Below are 20,456 nucleotides of genomic sequence, written 5' to 3' on the forward strand. Positions count from 1 at the left end.
AATACTCAATAATACTGGAAACAATAGTAAGGATGCTGAGGACAAAAAATCAGGGACAGAGGAAAAAACAGTGAGAAGGGTACTTGGGAAGGTGAAAAGAAAATGTAAGAAACAGGAAGAGAACACAGAGAATGAAGAATGAATAGATGAAGTAGGGAGGGGAAAAAAAATGCAGCCTAAGTCAGGTTCACAGAGGCATAACCTGCAGCATTACTCAATTTAGTGGGACACTTATGATATTTGGTTTTCATAACCCAAAATGCTAGTTTTACTTTTCTGTATTAACTGGGCCAAATACGGAAGAGTGGTCATAACTAGATTAGATTATTGTACTTATTTTTAAGCAGAACTCTTAAAATAACACTTCACCTATTTTGAGCTTCTGATCATTTAGTTTAGAATGCCTTGCCCTATACACTGGGTAAATTTGAAGTTTAATGTTATTTAATTTTATATATCTCTGTAGCAGAATAGGTTATTGGTCCCTATAATAGGATTATATATCCTTACTCTTTGTATATGATTTCACAATACCTCTCAATAAAGTAGATGAAATTTTTTTCTCCCCTAATGACCTTAAATCTGGCTCTATGATTTGCTTTGGCTAATGAGATGTCGGTGGACATGATATGAGCAGAGGTATTGTATGGGTTTATGTCATTGGGTTTAGTTATTGCACTTAGACATCTGCCAGGTGAAAAGCATGGCCTGAATTTCCACTGAAGGCAGAAAGAGGCTGTGGAGAGAGACCTGAATGTAATCCATAGCTGGCCCACAGACATGTAAGAAATAAATGCCTAAATTGTAAGCCACTGATTTTTGAGGGCTGTTTGTTATGTAGCTTTATTGAAACAGAAACCTAATACTTTATGGCAATTATTTCTTCTTTATGAGAAACATGGCTAAAATTGAGAAAGGCCTGTATTCATATTACTTTGAAAGTCTTTAATAGAAAATCTACTCGTACTGTTTCCAACCTATCCAGTTACAGAAATCTTTCTCCATGTTTGAAGACCAAATCGGAACTCTTATCCAAAACAAAAAAATACATACACTCAATTAGTTTTTACTTTTTGGCTTTTAAATCGCCAAACCACCCTCAAATCCTAATTGGGTGTTTTATTCCATTTGAAAAGTCCATTTTGTAATCTTGGAAGGAAGTGTGTCACACTATACCTGGATGTTTTGCTTGCTTTGCGTTCTCAATCTCTTCCAAGGCTCCAGGCCTTTTTTTCTTAGCAACACTCTTTCATAATGTTCTCTGGCTACTGCTTCCAGCTGCTGGTTCCTCTTAATTCTCTTCTGCTTCTCAAGTTCTTTCTGGGAAAAATTAAAAAGTAAAACTGCTGAGGAGGGACCAAGATGGTGACCCAGGAGGTCCTCAACTTCCCTCCTCCCTTAGATCCACTCAAATGTATAGCTACAAATGAAGCATTTCGCTCTGAAAGAAATCTAGAAATGACCTGAGTGACTCTTCCCTATCAAGTGAAGGAGAAAATACCCATATCAAAGTGGGTAGGAAAGGCTGCAACACACTCTTGACATAAACCCAATCCCTGGCACTGCACCACACAACAGGGAGGGAACTCCCAACTCAGAGCTTCTCTCTGAGGAATGAAGGATTTGGACTGCACATCTAGCACCTCAACTTTCAAAACCACCACCCAAAGGATGGGCCCCTAAAATGACTGGCTCTGAAAGCCACTGAGGCTTGTGTCCATAAGATCATAAAACTATAGGAAACAGAGAAATGGTTCTTCAAGGATGTGTGAACACTTCTTATGGTTATTGCCCTAAGGCTTAGCCCTGAGGGAACAGGCAAATTAGCCCCACTCCCAGTCTCTCTGAAAGGGGTTTGACTTATACCTTAATAAACTAATGCCTATTAGCTTCTAACTAAGCACACGTTTAGGGACTGGCTGTGGTCCTCCCCAAAGGGAAGTGCCTGATAGACCCTTCCTCTGCCTTCTCCCTCTAGCCAGTCTAACAATAAAACCAGACCACCAGCATCTCTCTGGAAGGAGCAAGGACACAGTCCATTACCCACATTTGTGATTACCACTGAGGGATGGGATCCTGGTTTGCCTGACTCTGAAAGCCAGTGCAGCTTATATTCACAAGTCCTATAGGGGTGTAGGAGTACCCCTCTCCCCTTGTGGCTATCTACCAGGGCTCAGTGCAGAGGGAGCAGACAAACACATCTCACAGTTTCTCTCTGGAAGGGGCTTAGTTACCTACATTCCCAGCTGCTGCCTGAGGGTACAGTTTTTAATCAGCTTACATCTAGGTGCTGACTGAGACTCTCCCATTTGGACAGTGACAGGTGTTGGTACATGCTCAACTACCAGGAGTCAAGAACAAGGACAGCAGATTGGATGATCACAAAAGTTTGAGAGACAACCAAGAGCCTGAGCAAGGCTGACTACAAGGTCTATCTCCCACATGAGACCACTATGTCAAGACTAGGAGTGGCTGCTTTATCTAGGGTGCAGAAACCAACAGGGAAGCCAAGAAAAATAAAGAAACAGGGGACTGTCTTCCAAGCAAACAAACAAGATGAATCTCCAGAAACCAATCTTAATGAAATAAGTGACTTACCCAGTAGACAGTTCAGAAACAGTGATCATAAAGATTCTCACTGAGGTCAGGAGAGCAATGCATGAATGAAGAATTTCATCAAAGAGATACAAAATATTAAAAAACAAACAAACATAAATCAGCTGATGATTACAGTAACTGAATCAAAAAGTTCAATAAAGGGGTTCAACAGCCAAATATATCAGCAGAAGAAAGGACCAGTCAACTTAAAGACAGTGCAGAGAATTCATCCAATCAGAGGAAAAAGAAAAAAGAATGAACATAGCCTAAGGGGTGATGCGACACCATCAAGGGTACAAATATATGCATAGAAGAGAGAAAGGGGCAAAAAGCTTATTAGAAGAAATACTGGCTGAAAACTTCCCTTTCCTGGGGAACGAAATAGACATCCATATCCAAGAAGCCCAAAGAATACCAAACAAAATGAATCTAAAGAGCCACACGCTAAGACACATTATAAATTGTCAAACATGAAAGACAAAGAGAGAATCATAAAAGCAGCAAGAAAAAAGCAACTTGTTACATATAAGGGCACTCTCATAAGACGATCAAGTTTTTCAGCAGAAACCTTGCAGGCCAGATGGAGTGAGATGATATATTCAAAGTGCTAGGAGAAAAAAAACCTGCTATACAAGAATACCCAGCAAAGATGTCCTTCAGAATTGAAGAAGAGATAAAAGAATTTTCCAGACAAACCAAAGCTAAATGAATTCATTACTATTAGACCAGCCTTATATCATACTTAACACTGAAAAGGACTAATTCAAAGGGCATGTGGGTGGTTCAGTCTGTTAATTGTTCGACTCTTGGTTTGGCTCAGGTCATGATCTCAGAGTCCTAAGATCAAGCCCTGAGTCAGGCTCCTTGTTCATCAAGGAGCTCTCTTTCTTTCTCTCTGCCCCTCTCCCAACTTGTGCACACTTTTTCCTCTCTAAAATAAATCTTTTTTTAAAAAAGACTTCAAGTTGAAGTGAAGGACATTAATAACATGAAAACATATGAAACTATAAAATTCACTGGTAAAAGTGTTTATATAAATAGTTTAATCAAAATACTCTAATATGGTAATGGTGGTAGGTGAATCTCTTATAACTCAAGTGTAAAGGTTGAAAGACAAAAATATTAAAAATAACTATAGGGCAGCCCGGGTGGCTCAGCAGTTTAGCACTGCCTTCAGCCCAGGGCCTGATTCTGGAGACCCGGAATCAAGTCCCACATTGGGCTCCCTGCATGGAGCCTGCTTCTCCCTCTGCCTGTGTCTCTGCCTCTCTCTCTCTCTGTGTCTCTCATGAATAAATAAAAATCTTAAAAATAATAACTATAAAAATAACTTGTTAATGGATACACACTATAAAAGATGCAAATTGTGGAGCACCTGGGTGCTGTAGTCAGACTCTTGGTTTTGACTCACATGGTGATCTCAGAGTTGTGAGACTGAGCCTCATGTCGAGCTCCTCACTCAGCATGAAGTCCGCTTCAGATTCTCTTTCTCTCTCTCTCCCCTTTTGCCCCTCCTGCTCATGCTCTTGCTCTCTAAAATAAATAAATCTTAAAAAAAATTTATAAATTGTGACATCAAACACAAACTGTGGGAGCAGGAGAATAAAAATGTAGAGGTTTTGTATACTTTGAAGTTATCAGCTTAGGGATGCCTGGGTGGCTCAGCAGTTGAGCATCTCTCTTTGGCTCAGGGCATGATCTTGGAGTCCCACATCGGGTTCCCTGCATGGAGTCTGCTTCTCCCTCTAGGTCTCTGCCTTTCTCTGTGTCTCTCATGTATAAATAAATAAAATCTTAAAAAAAAAAAAATGAAGTTATCAACTGAAAACAGACTGTTAAAACTACAGGGTGTCTTATGTAAGCCTCAGGATAACCACAAAACATAAACCTATAATAAATAAAAAAGGATAAAGAAAAAGGAATCAAAGCGTAACACTACAGAGAATCATTAAATCACAAAGGAAGAAAGTAAGAGAGAAAGAAAGGAACAAAGGAACTACAAAACAGAAAACAGTTAAAGTGGTGATAGTAAGTCCATGCCTATCAATTATTTTAAATGTACACACACTAAATTCTCCAATAAAAAAACCATACAGTGGTGAATGGATGAAAAAAACCAGGACCCAACCTGCTGCCTATGAACAGCTCATTTCAACTTTAAGGACACACAGAGACTAAAAGTGAAGTGATGCAAAAAAGATATTCCATGCACATGAAAGCCAAAAGACAGTAGGAGTAGCTAGACTTAAATTAGACAAAATAGACATTAAGCCAAAAACTGTAACAAGAGAAAAAGAGTCAATTCATCAAGATAATATAAGAACTGTAAGTATTTATGCAACTATCTTCCTCCACAGTTCCCTTGGCTCTCTACCCCTCCTTCCTGTGATGCTCAATGGATCATGGTCAATCCTCAAATGAGGCAGGTCAAGATCAAAACTGGCATGGTGACCGGATTGGTCAAAGAAAAAATGATGTATGAAAAAAGAAACAAAACAACAAGAGAAAAGATTAAAAAGAAGAAGAAAGCTAAAGATTGTGAAAATTATCCAATTAAAAAGCAGGTAGAGATCTTACAAGAGTCGTGGATCATTCTAGATTGCCAGCACAGGTTGGAAGCTGCATATACTGATTTTCTGCAGTTAGTAAAGAGTGAAAAAAGACTTGCAAGAAGCTGACGAATATAAGGAAACATGTTTAGTACTGGATTTGGTGAAGTTAGAAGCCTAAAGTTTTCTGTACAGGGTGTTTTTTTACATTAAATCTTGGGATCCATTCCATAATTCATTATTTTTGACCGCTGCTATATGTTCAAGTAGTATGAGAATGTGCTTCTTTTACTCAGCTGCATATATTTTTCTTTGCCTAATTTCATGGATCAAACAAATTAGTCCATCTAATAAAAAAAAGTCACTCACCCAATTTTGAATCACCTAAATACATAAAACAAATACTAACATTCTGAAGGGAGATATAGACAGCGATACAGTAATAGTAGGCAACCTAAATAGCTCACTTTAAACAATGGATAGATCACCCTGACAGAAAAATCACTATGGAAACATTGGACTTAAATTATATGTTAGACCAGATGGACCCAACAGACATACACAGAACATTTTATTCAACAACAGCAGAATACACATTTTTCTCAAGTGCACATGGAACATTCTCCAGGATAGATCATATGTTATATGCCACAAAACAAATCTTAATAAATTGAAAAAAACTGGTATCAAGCATCTTTTCCAACCATGATGCTACAAAATTAAAAATCAACTACTGGGTGGCTCACTGGTTTAGCATCTGCCTTTGGCTCAGGTCCTGATCCCAGATTCCTGCATCGGGCTCCTTGTGTGGAGCCTGCTTCTCCCTCTGCCTATGTCTCTGCCTCTCTCTCTGGGTCTCTCATGAATAAATAAAATTTTTAAAAAATCAATTACAAGAGGAAAACTGGAAAATGCACAAATATGTAGAGATTAACAACATGCTTACAAAGAACAAATGAGTCAAAGAAAAAATTAAAAGGGAAATCAGAAAACATCTCCAGGGAAAAGAAAATGGAAACAAAATATACCAAAAGTTATGAGATGCCTCAAAATCAGTTTTAAGAGGAAAGTTTATAGCAGTAAACAATTACATTAGAAACAATAAAAGATCTCAAATAAACAACCCAACCATACATCTCAAGGAACTAGAAAAAAAGAAATAACTATGTCCAAAGTTAGCAGAGGAATGAAATAAAGATTAGTACAGAAATAAATGAAATAAGAGACTAGAAAGACAATAGAAAAGATCAAAGAAACTATGAGCTGGTTTTTTGAAAAGATAAACAAAATAGAAAAACTTGCGGCTGGAGCAAGAAAAAAAGAGAGACTTAAATAAAATCAGAAATGAAAGAGATAACACAGAAATAGTAAGGATAACAACAAACTACTATGAACAATTATATGCCAAAACTTACATAATCTACAAATTGATAAATTCCTAAAAACATACAGCTTTTACTAAGACTGAATCATGAAGAATTAGAAAATCTGAACAGACTGATTACCAGCAAAGAGACTGGATAAATAATCAAAATCCTTCCAACAAAGAAAAGTCCAAGACCAGATGGCTTCACTGGTAAATTCTACCAAACATTTCAAGAATTAATATTAATCCTCTTAAACTCTTCAGAAAAAAATGTAAAAGAGGGGAATACTTCCTAAATCATTTTAAAAGTCAGTATTAATCTGATGCCAACGCCAGTCTAGGACACAAGAAAATTACAGGCCAGTATCCCTGATGAATATAAATGCAAAAAAATCTCAACAAAATATCAGCAAATCAAATTAAACAGTACATTAAAAGGATTATACCTATGATCAAGTGGGATTTATTGCAAGGTGCAGAAAAAGTATCTGACACAATTCAACATCTTTTCATAATAAAACCTCTCCAGAAATCGGGTAGAGAAGGAATGTATCTAAATATAAAAAAGACCAAAACTTGAGAAGTTCACAGCTAACGTCATACCCAACACTGAAAAAAGATTTTCCTCTAATATTATGAACAAGAGAAGGATGCCGACTGTCACCAATTTCATTCAAAATAGTGTTGGAAGTGCTAGTCAGAGCAATTAGGCAAGAAAAATAAAGACATCCAAATTAGAAGAAATAAAATGGTCTCTCTTCAGATGACATGATATTATATATTGAAAACCTTAAAGACTCCACCAGAAACTGTCAGAATAAACAAATTTAGTAAAATTGCAGGATACAAAATCAATATACAAAAATCAGTTGCATGGCTATAAATAATAGTTACTGGAAAGAGAAATTAAGAAAAGAATCCCATTTACAATAGCATTAACAAGTAAAAACTACTTAGGAGTAAATGTAATCAAGGAAGTAAAATATCTGTACACCGGAAACTATAAAATATTGGTGAAAGAAACTTGAAGAAGACACAAATGTTCTATATGGATGGATGTTTCTGATTTGTCCTGCATAACCAGCCACATGGACCTGCACATATGTAGGCAGGCTGAGGAATGCTGTTTGTGAGACTTGTGCTGTGTGAATAACCTTGGGAGCCTGGTTGTTGAAATAGATTATCTGGCCTCCAGGTCAGAACTGGCCCTTCTGTTCTGGACACCAAGATTTATAAATCTTGTCTCACTCTCCCCTCCTACTCCAGACTGGGCTGGACCCCCGGAATGAAATCCAGGGCCATTCCTGGATGGCAAACACACATAGCCCAGGCTCCTTGAAAATATAAAAATATGATAACATAGAGATGCAGCTCATTCCAAACTGCATGCAGGCAAACAAATATTTAACTTCAAACCCTGTTATTTCCCCTATAAAGATGGGGATAGTCAGTTGGAAGTCTCACCTGAGGGGAGGACTGTCCACCCAGACCTCTCAATCAGGACTCTATCCCGTCTATTTCCACTGGGCTTCCCCAGCTAATGAGGTTGGATGTTGTAAGTACCCAATTTGATGTAACTTTGCCTTATTCTCATTTATTGCCTACTATTACCTTTATCTATGTGTAGCTCGCTTTCCTCTTCTGTTTCTATAATAACGAAGTTTTCTTTCCTTTTTGGAACCAAAACATGGCTGTTCTGAATCTTTTCACAGAACAACAAATAATTGGAAGGATACACCGTGCTCATGGATTGGAAGAATGAATATTGTTAAAACGTCCATACCAGCCAAAGCAATTTACAGATTCATTGCAATCCCTATCAAAATTCCAGTGGCATTTTTCACAGAAAAAAAAAAAAAAAAAAAAAAAAGCAATCCTAAAATCTGTATGGGACCATGAAAAGTCCTGAATAGCCAAAGCAGTCTTGAGAAAGAACAAAGTTGGAGGCATCATATTTCTTGATTTCAAACTATACCACAAAGCTATAGTGATTAAAACACTACGGTATTGGCATTTAAAAAAAAAAAAAAAAAAGACACATAGATCAGTGGAATAGGATAGAGAGCACAGAAATAAACCCATGCATATATGGTCAATTAATTTTCAACAGAACTGCCAAGAATATACAAATGGGGGAAGTTAGTCTCTTCAATAAATGGTCCTGGGAAAACTGGATCGCCTCATGCAAAACAATAAAACCGGACCTTTACTATATACCATCCATAAAAATCAACTAAAAATGTATTAAAGACTTGAACGTAAGACCTGAAACTTTCTCTGTGACTATCATAAATTTTAAAAAAATTTAAAAAAAAAAAGGTAATCTGTGGAACAGAAAATATTTGCAAACCACATATCTAATAAAGGGTTAATACTTAAAATATACAAGGAACCCATATAGCTCAATAGCAAAAAACCCCAAATAGCCCATTTAAAAAATGGATAAAGAACCTGAATAGACATTTTTCCAAAGAAGACATACAGATGGTCAACAGGTACATGAAAAGGTACTCAATATCACTAGTCACCAGGGAAATGCAAATCAAAACCACAATGAGGTATCTATCAATCACCTCACAACTACTGGAATGGCTATTATCAAAAAGACAAGAAATAAATGCTGGCAAGGATGTGGAGAAAAGGGAACAATTGTGCACTGCTGTTAGGAATGTAAACTGGAGCAACCCCTATGGAAAAAAGTTGGCAGGTGCCTCAAGAAATTAAAAATGGAACTACCAAATTATCCAACAATCCCAGTTTGTTTTTGTTTTTTAGGATTTTATTTATTCATGAGAGACACCAAGAGAGGCAGAGACATAGGCAGAGGGAGAAGGAGGCTCTTCACAGGGGGCCTGATGTGGGACTCAGTCCCCGGACCCCAGGACCATACCCTGAGCTGAAGGCAGACCCTTAACCACTGAGCCACACAGGCATTCCCCAAAATCCCAGTTCTAAGTATATATGCATAGAAAACAAAATCACTATCTGAAAGAGATATCTGTACCCCCATGTTTATTGCAACATTATTCACAATAGCCAAGATATGGAAACAACTTTAGTTTCATCAATGGATAAATGAATTTTTAAAATATTGTATATACATACAGTGGAAGATTATTCAGCCTTAAATAAAGAAGGAAACCCGGCCATTTTTCACAACACAGATGAACCCTGAGGACATTATGCCCATTCATAGGCCAAGTAAAATAAGCCAGACAGAGAAAAACAAATACTAGGTGGTGTCACTTATCTGTGTAATCTTTATTTAAAAAAAAAAAAAAAAAAAAGTTGAACTCTTAGAAACAGCGAGTAGAATGTGGTTGCAAATACTTGAGGGGTAAATGGGAGAAAGGGAGATCCCAGAGAAAGGGTACAAACTTTTAGTTGTAAGATAAAGGTAGCATGAGGACCTAATGCATAATACGGTGACTGTAATTGTTAATACTATACTGTATAACTGAAATTTACTGGGGTGCCTGGGTGGCTCAGTCAGTTAAGTAGCTATTGTCGGCTGAGCTCATGAGCCTGGGATCGAGCCCTGCATCGGGCTCCCTGCTCAGTGGGGAACCTGCTTCTCCCTGCCCTCTCACTGTGCTCTCTCTTATATAAATAAAAAAATCTTTAAAACATTTCACGGAGAGAACGTTTTTCTTTCTTCAGATTTTTTAAAAAAGATGGAGAATGAGCAAGAGAAAGAGGAGAGGAGCAGAGGGAGAGGGAGAAGCAGTGTCCCGACTGAGTCCTAGGACTCTGGGATCAGGACTTAAGCCAAAGGCAGACCCTTAAACTGACTGAACCACCCAAGTGCCCCACTAAGAGAGAATCTAAATGTACACACAAAAGGTAAATACGTGAGGTGACAGATGTGTTAATTCAATGGTGGGAATCCTTTTATAATGCATAAGGATATCAAATCATCCTGGTGTATTTTTCGGTACCTTACAATTTTGCAAATTATACCTCAGCAAAACTGAAAAAATAAGTATAAATGCCATGATCAAAACACTAATGAATTTCATTTCAACAAATAGCTAATTAACTCAATTTGAACATATAACCACTAAACAGTAGGCTAATCACTGGAACACTACTCTGGAGCATTAAAGAAACAATTCAGCCAAGCTGGTGAGGCAAAGGGGGTCATGGGTACAAGAGTGAGTGCTGTACATATTCTCAGATTCAGTGTTGTTCACACATGATTTATACCTAAGTTACTATAAAGTATCTAGTTAGGAAAGTAATCAGTATTTCTCACCTCATTATTATGGGAAACCTAGCAAGACAGTCCCTTCATTTAGATTATAGGGTAGAGAATTTTATGTAAAGAACCCTATTTAAATTTAAAGTTTCTCCATACTTCATTAAAAGCCTAGAATAAGGGATGCTGGGGTGGCTCAGTGGCTGAGCATCTGCTTTCAGCTCCCGGCGTGACCCTGGAGACCAGGGATGGAGTCCCACATCAGGCTCCCTGCATGGAGCCTGCTTCTCCCTCTGCCTGTCTCTGCCTCTGTGTCTCATAAATGAATAAATAAATAAAATCTTTTTAAAAATAAATAAAAAATAAAAGCCTAGAATATTGTTACCCTGGGCTTTTTTAAAGTGATGAACAAATAAGTCCAGAAAAAAGCTAAAAGTATTTGATGATCATTAGGCAGCCCTCCCTCCTCAAAGAAGAGCTGCACCCCTTGAGGGGCTGACTGAGAAAGATGACAGAAGCTTAATGGTTTACTGTAAAGCTATCATGATTTCTTTTAAATAAAAATAGGCCATAACACAAGTAGAGAAAAACTAAAAAATGGTGAGTGGTAGCAAGTGATACCCCTTAGGAAAGTCACAAGAGCAAAAGCAAAGACTTTAGACTGTCTTCACAATAGAAGTCATCTATGTCGTATAAATACAAAACACATATAACATCCCCCCCCCCCCCCCCCACATACACACAATTTCACTTCAGGAAAAGTGCGGTGAATTGGCTGATTCTGACAAGCTATTAATTGCTAAGTCTTCTGCAAGAAAAAAAAAATGAGAGCACAATGGGATATTTCTAATATGGAAGGGAGAATTGCCCTAATCTGACAATCCAAACAACCTGTTTCAGTACAAATTCCTCAAGATGAAATGTCCACACTAACCCCAAATTAATCTTTATAATCCTTATTCCAGACACCTGAGATGTTGAACTGGATGGCCAGAAATAAAAATGTACAAGATTTTCTCATGAGTAACAAGGACCAACTCAGGATTATGGGGAGGTACAGAAAGTAGTCATTTTCACGTCCATTGAAAATGTCCCTGTAGCAGTTGTGACTTATAGACAGGAATCTAACACAGACAGTAAGCCTTTGAAGAAACCCTCAGGCTCTCCAACCCTGTTCGCATGCACATCTAAATTACAGTGTAATTCTTTTCCTAGAATTACACCTCAATGGCTGTAGGCTTCAAAGGAAATCCATTTTCCGATGCAGTGGGGAAAAACAGCCTATTTAAGTCAACTTTTCCGTGGAAAAAATAGAAAAACATTTAATAGAGATCTGCTTGAGCCAAAATTTTATATTATATAGCATTTTAAGTATATATTCTATCTCTTGATAAGGATTCCTCAAGAGTTCACTTTATTTCATTAATATTACATTTTCATTTCCTTGTGCATAAAATAGAGGATTACATGAAATGATGGTGTCTGCTTTGAGATGGCCCTTATACTGGGGGCTCTATGTTGCTAGGGTTTTATAGAGTATAGTTCACTCAGGCTAAAAAGGGATAAAAAAGCGGACTATGGATTTAAATTATTCAACAAATGATATGCAAGAAATAAGACTAATCTGAATGTGTATAGGTGCACGTATATAGATCTCCACCACTACAACTTTGAAAGACCAAGTATTACAGCAAGAATTAAGAAACTTTCTGCCTTCTGTCCACCCTTTCATTGTGCTCTGGAACATATTCCTATTTATATACTCCTGTAATTTATACCCTTTGCTCCAGGTATCATGAATTCCTCCCTCACTACTGGATCATTCCCATCAATATGCAAATATGTGCTGGTATCTTCCATCTTTAAAAAACAAAATAAGCCAGAAAAAACAATCACTAACTATAAAAGAATCTTTTTTGATCCATGTGATCCCTATTATACTCACAGTATCTATTTCCTTTTCTATTTTCTCAACTCACTGGAATAGAACCTCCTTACCAGCACTCCACTGAAAACATTCTTGTACAAGTCATGAATGATCTCCAACTTGCCAAATCAGAGACTCATGTCTGTCCTCCTTTTAACTGAACTCAGCAGCATTTAGTCTAGTTAACCATCAGCAGCCCCTTCCACAAATACTTTTTTCCTCAGATTTTCAACAAAAGTTTCTTCTGGTTCTCTTTCTACCTCATTAGCTCTCATCCTGAGTAATTATTCATATACTTGAGGACTGGTTTTAAACCCTCATATTTTCTACCCAATCTCCCAAGTTGATTTCATTCACTTTCAGAGCATTGATAACACTGACACTTTAAAATTTTATTTGAGAGAGAGAGAGAGAGAGAGAGAGCAGAAGCAGGGGGAGGGTCAGAGGGAGAGGGACAAATGGGGGGTCATAGTCATAGGGACGTTCCTACCTTTTTTGCAGGCTTTTGCTCTAGGAACTCAACTAGGCTCTCACAGAGACTATCAGAGAGAATCCAGATAAAGTTCGTACCATGGTTCTGGCTGGTGGAAAGGAACAACCACCACTGTAAAATCTGCCTAGACCATTCTCCCTTGAGAAACAAAAGCCTTCATCTGCAAGTGGCCCCACCTGAGGGCACTAGTGGAATCCTACTGCCGCTAGGGGGAAGGGTTACCCAGACTAGCCCCCCATCTCATCTAAGTGGAGAGGGAACCTCACAGAGGGAAGGGCTTTAAGGTTACAGACTGAGCCAGTAGATACCAAAAGAAGACAGAAGAGTAGGAGAAATTCTTCTGACTGCCCAATACTGTGTACTCCAAAGACTCAGACTTAATCAGAATGTTATAAAATGCTTTTCCTCATGTATACCCCACCAGCATGCTAACAAACCTCCAGTAATAACAGTGGGGTACACCTGAGGGACCTGCAAGAGATGGATAATCTCTGGGGAACAGCACAAAGGGAAGACCTGAAGCCAAAAAAAAAAAAAAAAAAAAAAAGAGAGAGACAAAACAAAGTTGCTAGTGTAAATTGAAGTCTATGGTGCTCACAGCAACAGCAAACCTCAACAATGGGAACCATGGCAACCACAAACTTCAAATGTACCAGAACTCCTGGCTACATTAACACAAATCTCCACACCAAAGGCCTATTTATCTCAGTTTCTATTGCCCTGCAAAATAAGCCTGGCTTTCAACAAATTGCAACAACAAAGGCATACCAAAGACAAGCAATAAACCCAGTTTAAAAAAATAAATCTTTAGAACTAGACTCCTATATGACAGAGATGTTGTGACTACTAGAGAGGGAATTTTAATTTTTAAATAACTTATAATAATATTCAAGGCTCTAATAGGTAAGGTAGTTATTATTCAAGATGAGATATGTAATTTTAACAGAGATATGGAAACTATAATAAAGAGTCAAATGAAAACGCTACAAAATCAAAAACATGGTAACAGAAATGTCGAGAGTTCAGGGACACCTGGCTGGCTCAGCGGTTGAGCATCTGCCTTTGGCTCAGGGAGTGATCCTGGAGTCCGGGATCGAGTCCCACATCTGGCTCCTTGCAGGGAGCCTGCTTCTCCCTCTGCCTATGTCTCTGCCTCTCTCATGAATAAATACATAAAATCTTAAAAAAAAGAAAAAAAGAAATGAAGAGAGTTCAAAGGGCTCATCACTAGACTTGGAATAGCCAAGGAAAGAATCAGGTGACTTGAAGTTAAGTTAGTAGAAATTACACAAACTGAAAGGCAAAGAGAAAAAAGAATGAAAACCACAACAGAGCATCCAAGAGCTGTGGGATAGTATCAAACGGTGTAATGCAAGCATTACAACCTGCAATGCAAGCATTGCGACTGGAATCCCAGAAGGAGCAGAAGAATGAAACAGGTGAAATATTTAAAGAAATAAGGGGTAAACATATTCCAAAATTAGTAACAGTCACAAAGCCAAGTAGCTAAGACACTTAGAGACCACCAAGCAGGGGAAAAAAACAAAGAAATCACATTTGGGCAGATCATATTCAAACTGCTGAAAACCAAAAACAGAAAAAAATCTTGAAGGCAGCTGGTGGAAAAGAACCCACCTTACCTACTTTATAGACTAAATGTTTATACCCCCCTCTGGATTCATGTTGAAGTCCTAACAACCAGCATGGATCTATCTGGACACGGGGTCTGTGAGAAAGTAATTAAGGTAAAATGAGGTCCTAAAGGTGAGATTAGTATCCTTATAACTCACTAAAAGAGCTCTTGTACTCCCTTTCTCACTAGGAAAGTTCACGGGAGGATACAGTGAGAAGGTGGCCATCTACAAGACCAGAAGAGAGCCTTCACCAGAAACCAACCATGCTGGTACCCCGATCTCAGATGTCCAGTCTACAGAACTGGCAACCTAAGTAAGTAGACTAAGACACCTATGATAAAGGAACAAAGATAAGAATTACAGCAAACCAGGTGAGCAAAAAGACAAAAGAATGACATAGATGAAGTGCTGAAAGAAAAACTATCAACCCAGAATTCTATATCCAGTGAAAATACCTTAAAAAGTGTAGGAGAGGGACACCGGGGTGGCTTAGTCAGTTAAGCATCTTACTCTTGATTTTGGCTCAGGTCATGATCTCAGGGTCGTGAGATTGTGCCCCATGTCAGCTTCACACAGAGCATGAAGCCTGCTTAAGATTCTCATTCATATTCTCTCTCTCTCTCCACCCCTCCCCTGCTCATGTGCTCTCTTGCTCTTTTTTTTTTTTTTTTTTAAAGATTTTATTTATTTATTCATGACAGACACACACAGAGAGAGGCAGAGACACAGGCAGAGGGAGAAGCAGGCCCCATGCAGGGAGCCTGACATGGGACTCCATCCCAGGTCTCCAGGATCACACTCCAGGCTGAAGGCGGCACTAAACCACTGGGCCACCAGGGCTGCCCCGTGCTCTCTCTCTCTTAAAAAAAAAAAAGTGAAAGAGAAATAAAAACCTTCTCAGACGAATGAAAACTAAAGGAATTCACTACCAGTAGACCTATCCTATAAGAAATGTTAAAGGAGGTTTTTCAGGCAAAGGGAACATGATATAGGTTAAAATCTTTTTTTTTTTTATTTTTTTATTTTATTTATTTATTTTTTTTTTTTAGGTTAAAATCTTAAATCTATACAAAGAAATAAGGAGCATCAGAAATGAAAAATGAAAAACTACAGTCTTCAGCTTATTTTTAAGATTTATTTATTTGAGAGAGACTGAGTGTGAGAGGGAGGGGAGGTTAGGGGGAGAAGGGCAGAGAGGGAGAAGGAGAGAGAGAATCTAAGAGTGCTTAACTTGTGCTTAACTGACTGAGCTCATCAAGAGTTGGGTGCTTAACTGACTGAGCCACCCAGGTGCTCCTAGCTTATTTTTAATCACACTAAAATATAATTGTTTAAAGCAATACAGGTAAGAAGGTGTTGGGTATTTATAGTATATATAAAACTAAAAAATATGACATATATGATGGTAAAGATGAGAGATGGAATCTTCTCCCTGAGATCTGGAAGAAGGCAAAGATGTCTTCTTTCACTACTTCTATTCAGCTTTGCACTGGAATTCCTAGCTAGTTCAATAAGGCAAGAAAAATAAAAGGCAACAGATTGGAAAGGAAGAAATAAAACTGCCTTTATTGGCAGACAACTTATAGGAAATTCCAAAGAATCCACAAAAATAACTTCTTAGAACTAATAAGTGAGTTTAGCAAGGTTGCAGAATACAAGGTCGACATACAAAAATGAATTGTTTCTATATATTAGCAATGAATAAATTGAATTTGAAATAAAGAAAACCCCACCATTGATAATAGCACCAAAAAAGAAGTACTTAGGTATAAATCTAACAAAACATAGTCATGAAAAACTATAAAACATTCATGAAACAAAGATCTAAATCAATGGAGAGATATTACCATGCTCATAGATTAGACTCAATGTTATTGTCAATTCTCCCAATTTGATCTATAGATTCAATATGATCCCAATCAAAATCTAAAGGTTTTTTTGTAGATGTTGACAAGATTAGTCTAAATCTTACATAAAAAGGCAAAGAAACCTGAAGAGCCAAATCACTCAGAAGAGGAAAAATAAAGTGGAAGAATTCACACTGCCCAATTTCAAGATTTACTATAAAGGTACAACAGTCAAAGGCAAGTGGTATTGGCAAAGGAGTATACGTAACGAGCAACAGAACAAAGATCCAGAAACAGACCTGCACAAATATATTCAACTGATTTTCGACAAAGGTATAAAGGCATTTCAGTAGAGAAAAGATTGCTCTTCCAACAAATGATACTGAATCATCTGAATGTCTATATGCAAAAGAAATAAACTTCTTACAAACAATGGAAGGAGGTGGGGAAAAATAGAAGCTGACCTAAGTGATTAGAAAACCACACTGGAAACTGTATTAAAGCAAAAGAAACTACATAAATACTGTATACTCCAGTTGGCAAATTTTCTCATGGCGGGTACAGTTCTGAAATTGCTTTACATGTATACTGGAATTGAACAAGTTAGGTAAATGGATGGTAAATTGTGGGAACCAGATCTTACACTGTCAAATAGGGGATTTACAGATAAGCAAGAAGGGAAGGGCTCTGATGCAGGATTAGAGCCAGAGATTTAATATGATCTTGGGTTTAGCTTAATGTTTATTCAGATGGACAGATACAGAAATAATTATGGATAGGTGTGTACATGGTTTAGTATACATACGTAGATTACTTAGCTCTCTCTGCCGAGGTGCTAGAATTAATGACATCCCAGAAGCAATGAGTACCCTCACTGCCCAGATCTTGCTTTCCAAATACCATTTAGAACCAGGGCACCTTGGAGAAATGGCTGATTCCAACACACAGCAGTGAAAATACAAGATGAATAGTGTTGGAGAGTAAAATACCCACCAAAAGGATGAAGGCATGGCAGAGGGACACAGGAGCCAACATTAAAGAGCTCCCCATAGCCAAAGTGGGAATAATTTCAGACACATAATAAATAATACTTTTTTATAACTCAAAGTATGAAATAAATATACATGAGTCCACACTGATATAAATGATTGAATAAACAAATGGAGAAGGAAAAAAAAAATATTCCTCACAGAAGAATCCCTAATAGTATGTGTGGATATTCGACCCCTCAAGGAGACAGAACTTAATTTCCACTCCTTCCCTACCTTGGGAGTAGACCAGACTTAATGAAATGCTTCCAAAGATGAGAGTATGAAAAGGGAAAAACAGTAACTTCACAGTGAAGAAACTTGTCAAACACTGCCTTATACAAGTCATCATAGTTAGCATCACCAGAGATGTCATCTTAATTTCATATATCCCTTGCTGTGATGAGATTAGAAGGGCCCCTCATCTAGGTAGCATTCTTAAAACAAAAACCATAACCCCAGAAGATTTATAAGAAAAACATCAAACCAAAAAAAAAAAAAAAAAAAAAAAAAAAATTCAAACCAACACAAATTGAGGAACATTCTACAAAATACCTTATCAGTACTCCTCTAAATTGCCAAGGCCATTAAAAAAACAAAACAAAACAAAAAACAGAGAAAGACTAAGTGCTATGGTTTGAATGTGTCCCCTCCCAAATTTGTATGTTTAAGTCCTAATGCCCAGTGTGGTGGTGTTAGGAAGTGAGGCCTTTGGAAAGTGCTTGGGTCTGAGGGTGGAGCCCTCACGAATGGGATCTGCTGTCATAAAACAGACCCTGTGAAGCTCCCTAGCTCCTCCTACCAAGTGAAGACAGAGAGAAGTCAGAAAAACTGGAAAAACTGGTGAAATCTAAATAAAGCCTGGTTTTCACAGTAATGTACTAACGTTGGTTTCTTAGTTTTGACGGATATACCATAGTAATATAATATTAAGGAGAAACTGAAACTGTGTGAGGGGTTTAGGAAAACTCTTAGTACTACATTTGCAACTTTTTTGTAAACCTAAGTAAACCAAAATAAAAAGTTTATTTTTAAAATAAGGAATATTAAGGAGGGCACTTGTTGAGATGAGTGTTGCATGTTGTATGAAAGTGATGAATCGCTAAATTCTACACTTGAAACTAATATTACACTGTATGTTAACTAACTGGAATTTACAGAAAAACTTGAAAAAAAATGACCTTCAACATATAAAGGTTTTGAAGAATTCTGGATGACAAGTGAAAACACTCATGACAGACTCTTAAATGAAAAAAGCAGACTAAAAACTACATACACTTCCACGCCAATTATCTATTAAGAGAGAGCTACTTAGAGAAAAATATACTTAGATATTTAGTTACCTCTTAGTGCTGAGCTCAGATTTTTTTCCATTTTTTTCTAGTTCTCAAATGTTCCACAATGAATAGTAATATAAGATATATTGACTTTGTATCATTGTGTCTAAATATTTTTAATTTTACATCATAATATTTAAGTTATGGGATATCAATGAGAAGGATAAACATCACTCAAGGACTTTATCTCCTCTTCTGGGGAAGGGGAGTTAGCACGTTTTTGGTTGTATGCAGGATAGTTGCATCATGTATTATGATCTTCTTGTCTTTATTTGGAGATTAAGTATGGTTTAAAGAGATGTGTATGGGTGCCAAATTGATAAAGGGTAGACTCGTGATGGTTAATTTTATGTGCCAACTAGAACGTGCGACAGGGTGCCTAGATTAAACATGTAGGGGTGTGTTGGTGAATGTGTTTTGGGATGAGATTAGCATCTGAATCCACGAACTCTGTTAGACTGCCTTCCCAAATGTGGGTGGGCATCATCCAATCCCTTGAGGGCTAAACAGGACCCAAAAGACAAAAGGAGAAATGTACTCCTTTTTTAATTCCTGACTGCCTGCTTGAGCTGGGCCATTGGTCTCCTGACCTTAAACTAGAGTTTATACTATCAATTCAGACTAGGACTGGAATTACATTGCTGGCTTTCCTGGGTCTCCGGTATGCAGAGGCAGACAGTGGGACTTCTCAGCCTCTATAATCATTTGAGCCAATTCTTCATAACAAATCCCTTCTTATACATACATCTTATTGCTTCTATTTCTCTGTAGAATCCTAATACAATTCCCAATTTGAAGCTCTTTTCTATGAAAATATTCCCCCAATCTTTATAGGTCTTGCCTTACATGGCTCTCTTGATCTCCTTTGGTGTTTTTAAAGATTTTTTTTTTTTTTTAAGATTTATTTATTTACTTATGATAGAGAGAAAGGCAGAGACACAGGCAGAGGGAGAAGCAGGCTCCATGCAGGGCGCCTGACGCGGGACTTGATCCCAGGTCTCCAGGATCACACCTCGGGTTGAAGTTGGCACTAAACTGCTGGGCCGCCGGGGCTGCCCCTTTGGTGTTTTTTAAGTAGGCTTCATGCCCAGCATGGAGCCCAAAACAAGCCTTGAACTCATGACCCTGAGATCAAGACGTGAACTGAGATCAAGAGTTGAACCCATAACCGACTGAACCACCCAGGTGCCTCTTCTTTGGTCTTTGAGGCACAAGACAACATATGCTGTACTATATATTGTCTGACACTGTGCATTTTTAGGCCTTATCTTTCCAACTAGAACTTAATAATCTTGAAAGTAAGGGTTTTATCTCTTATTTCTTCTGGGTGTATTTTCTTCCATTTGTTCATTCATTTACTTGCTTATTCTGCAAGTTTGCTGAGTTCCTACTATATGCCAGGGACACTGCTAATCAATACAATAATGAGCAACACCAGACTGCTCCCTTTATCTTCCAGGAGATTCTAGTTTAGTTGGG

General features: G+C 37.8%; 1 protein-coding gene and 1 pseudogene across 4 annotated transcripts in view; one reads left to right on the forward strand and one right to left on the reverse strand.

Moving 5' to 3' along the window:
* The window catches only part of CCDC191 (coiled-coil domain containing 191), an 88,487-nt gene that overhangs the window by 15,495 nt on the left and 52,536 nt on the right, over positions 1-20,456 (reverse strand). For all 4 annotated transcript variants that reach the window (XM_038582860.1, XM_038582859.1, XM_038582861.1 and 1 more), the window contains one exon: positions 1,177-1,320. In XM_038582860.1, coding sequence (XP_038438788.1) covers positions 1,177-1,320 — 144 coding nt within the window. The remainder of the gene's footprint in view (positions 1-1,176; positions 1,321-20,456) is intronic.
* Positions 4,824-5,328, forward strand: LOC119867330 (annotated as a pseudogene).

This window comes from Canis lupus, chromosome 33, assembly GCF_011100685.1.
Source record: "Canis lupus familiaris isolate Mischka breed German Shepherd chromosome 33, alternate assembly UU_Cfam_GSD_1.0, whole genome shotgun sequence".
Lineage (NCBI taxonomy): Eukaryota > Metazoa > Chordata > Mammalia > Carnivora > Canidae > Canis > Canis lupus.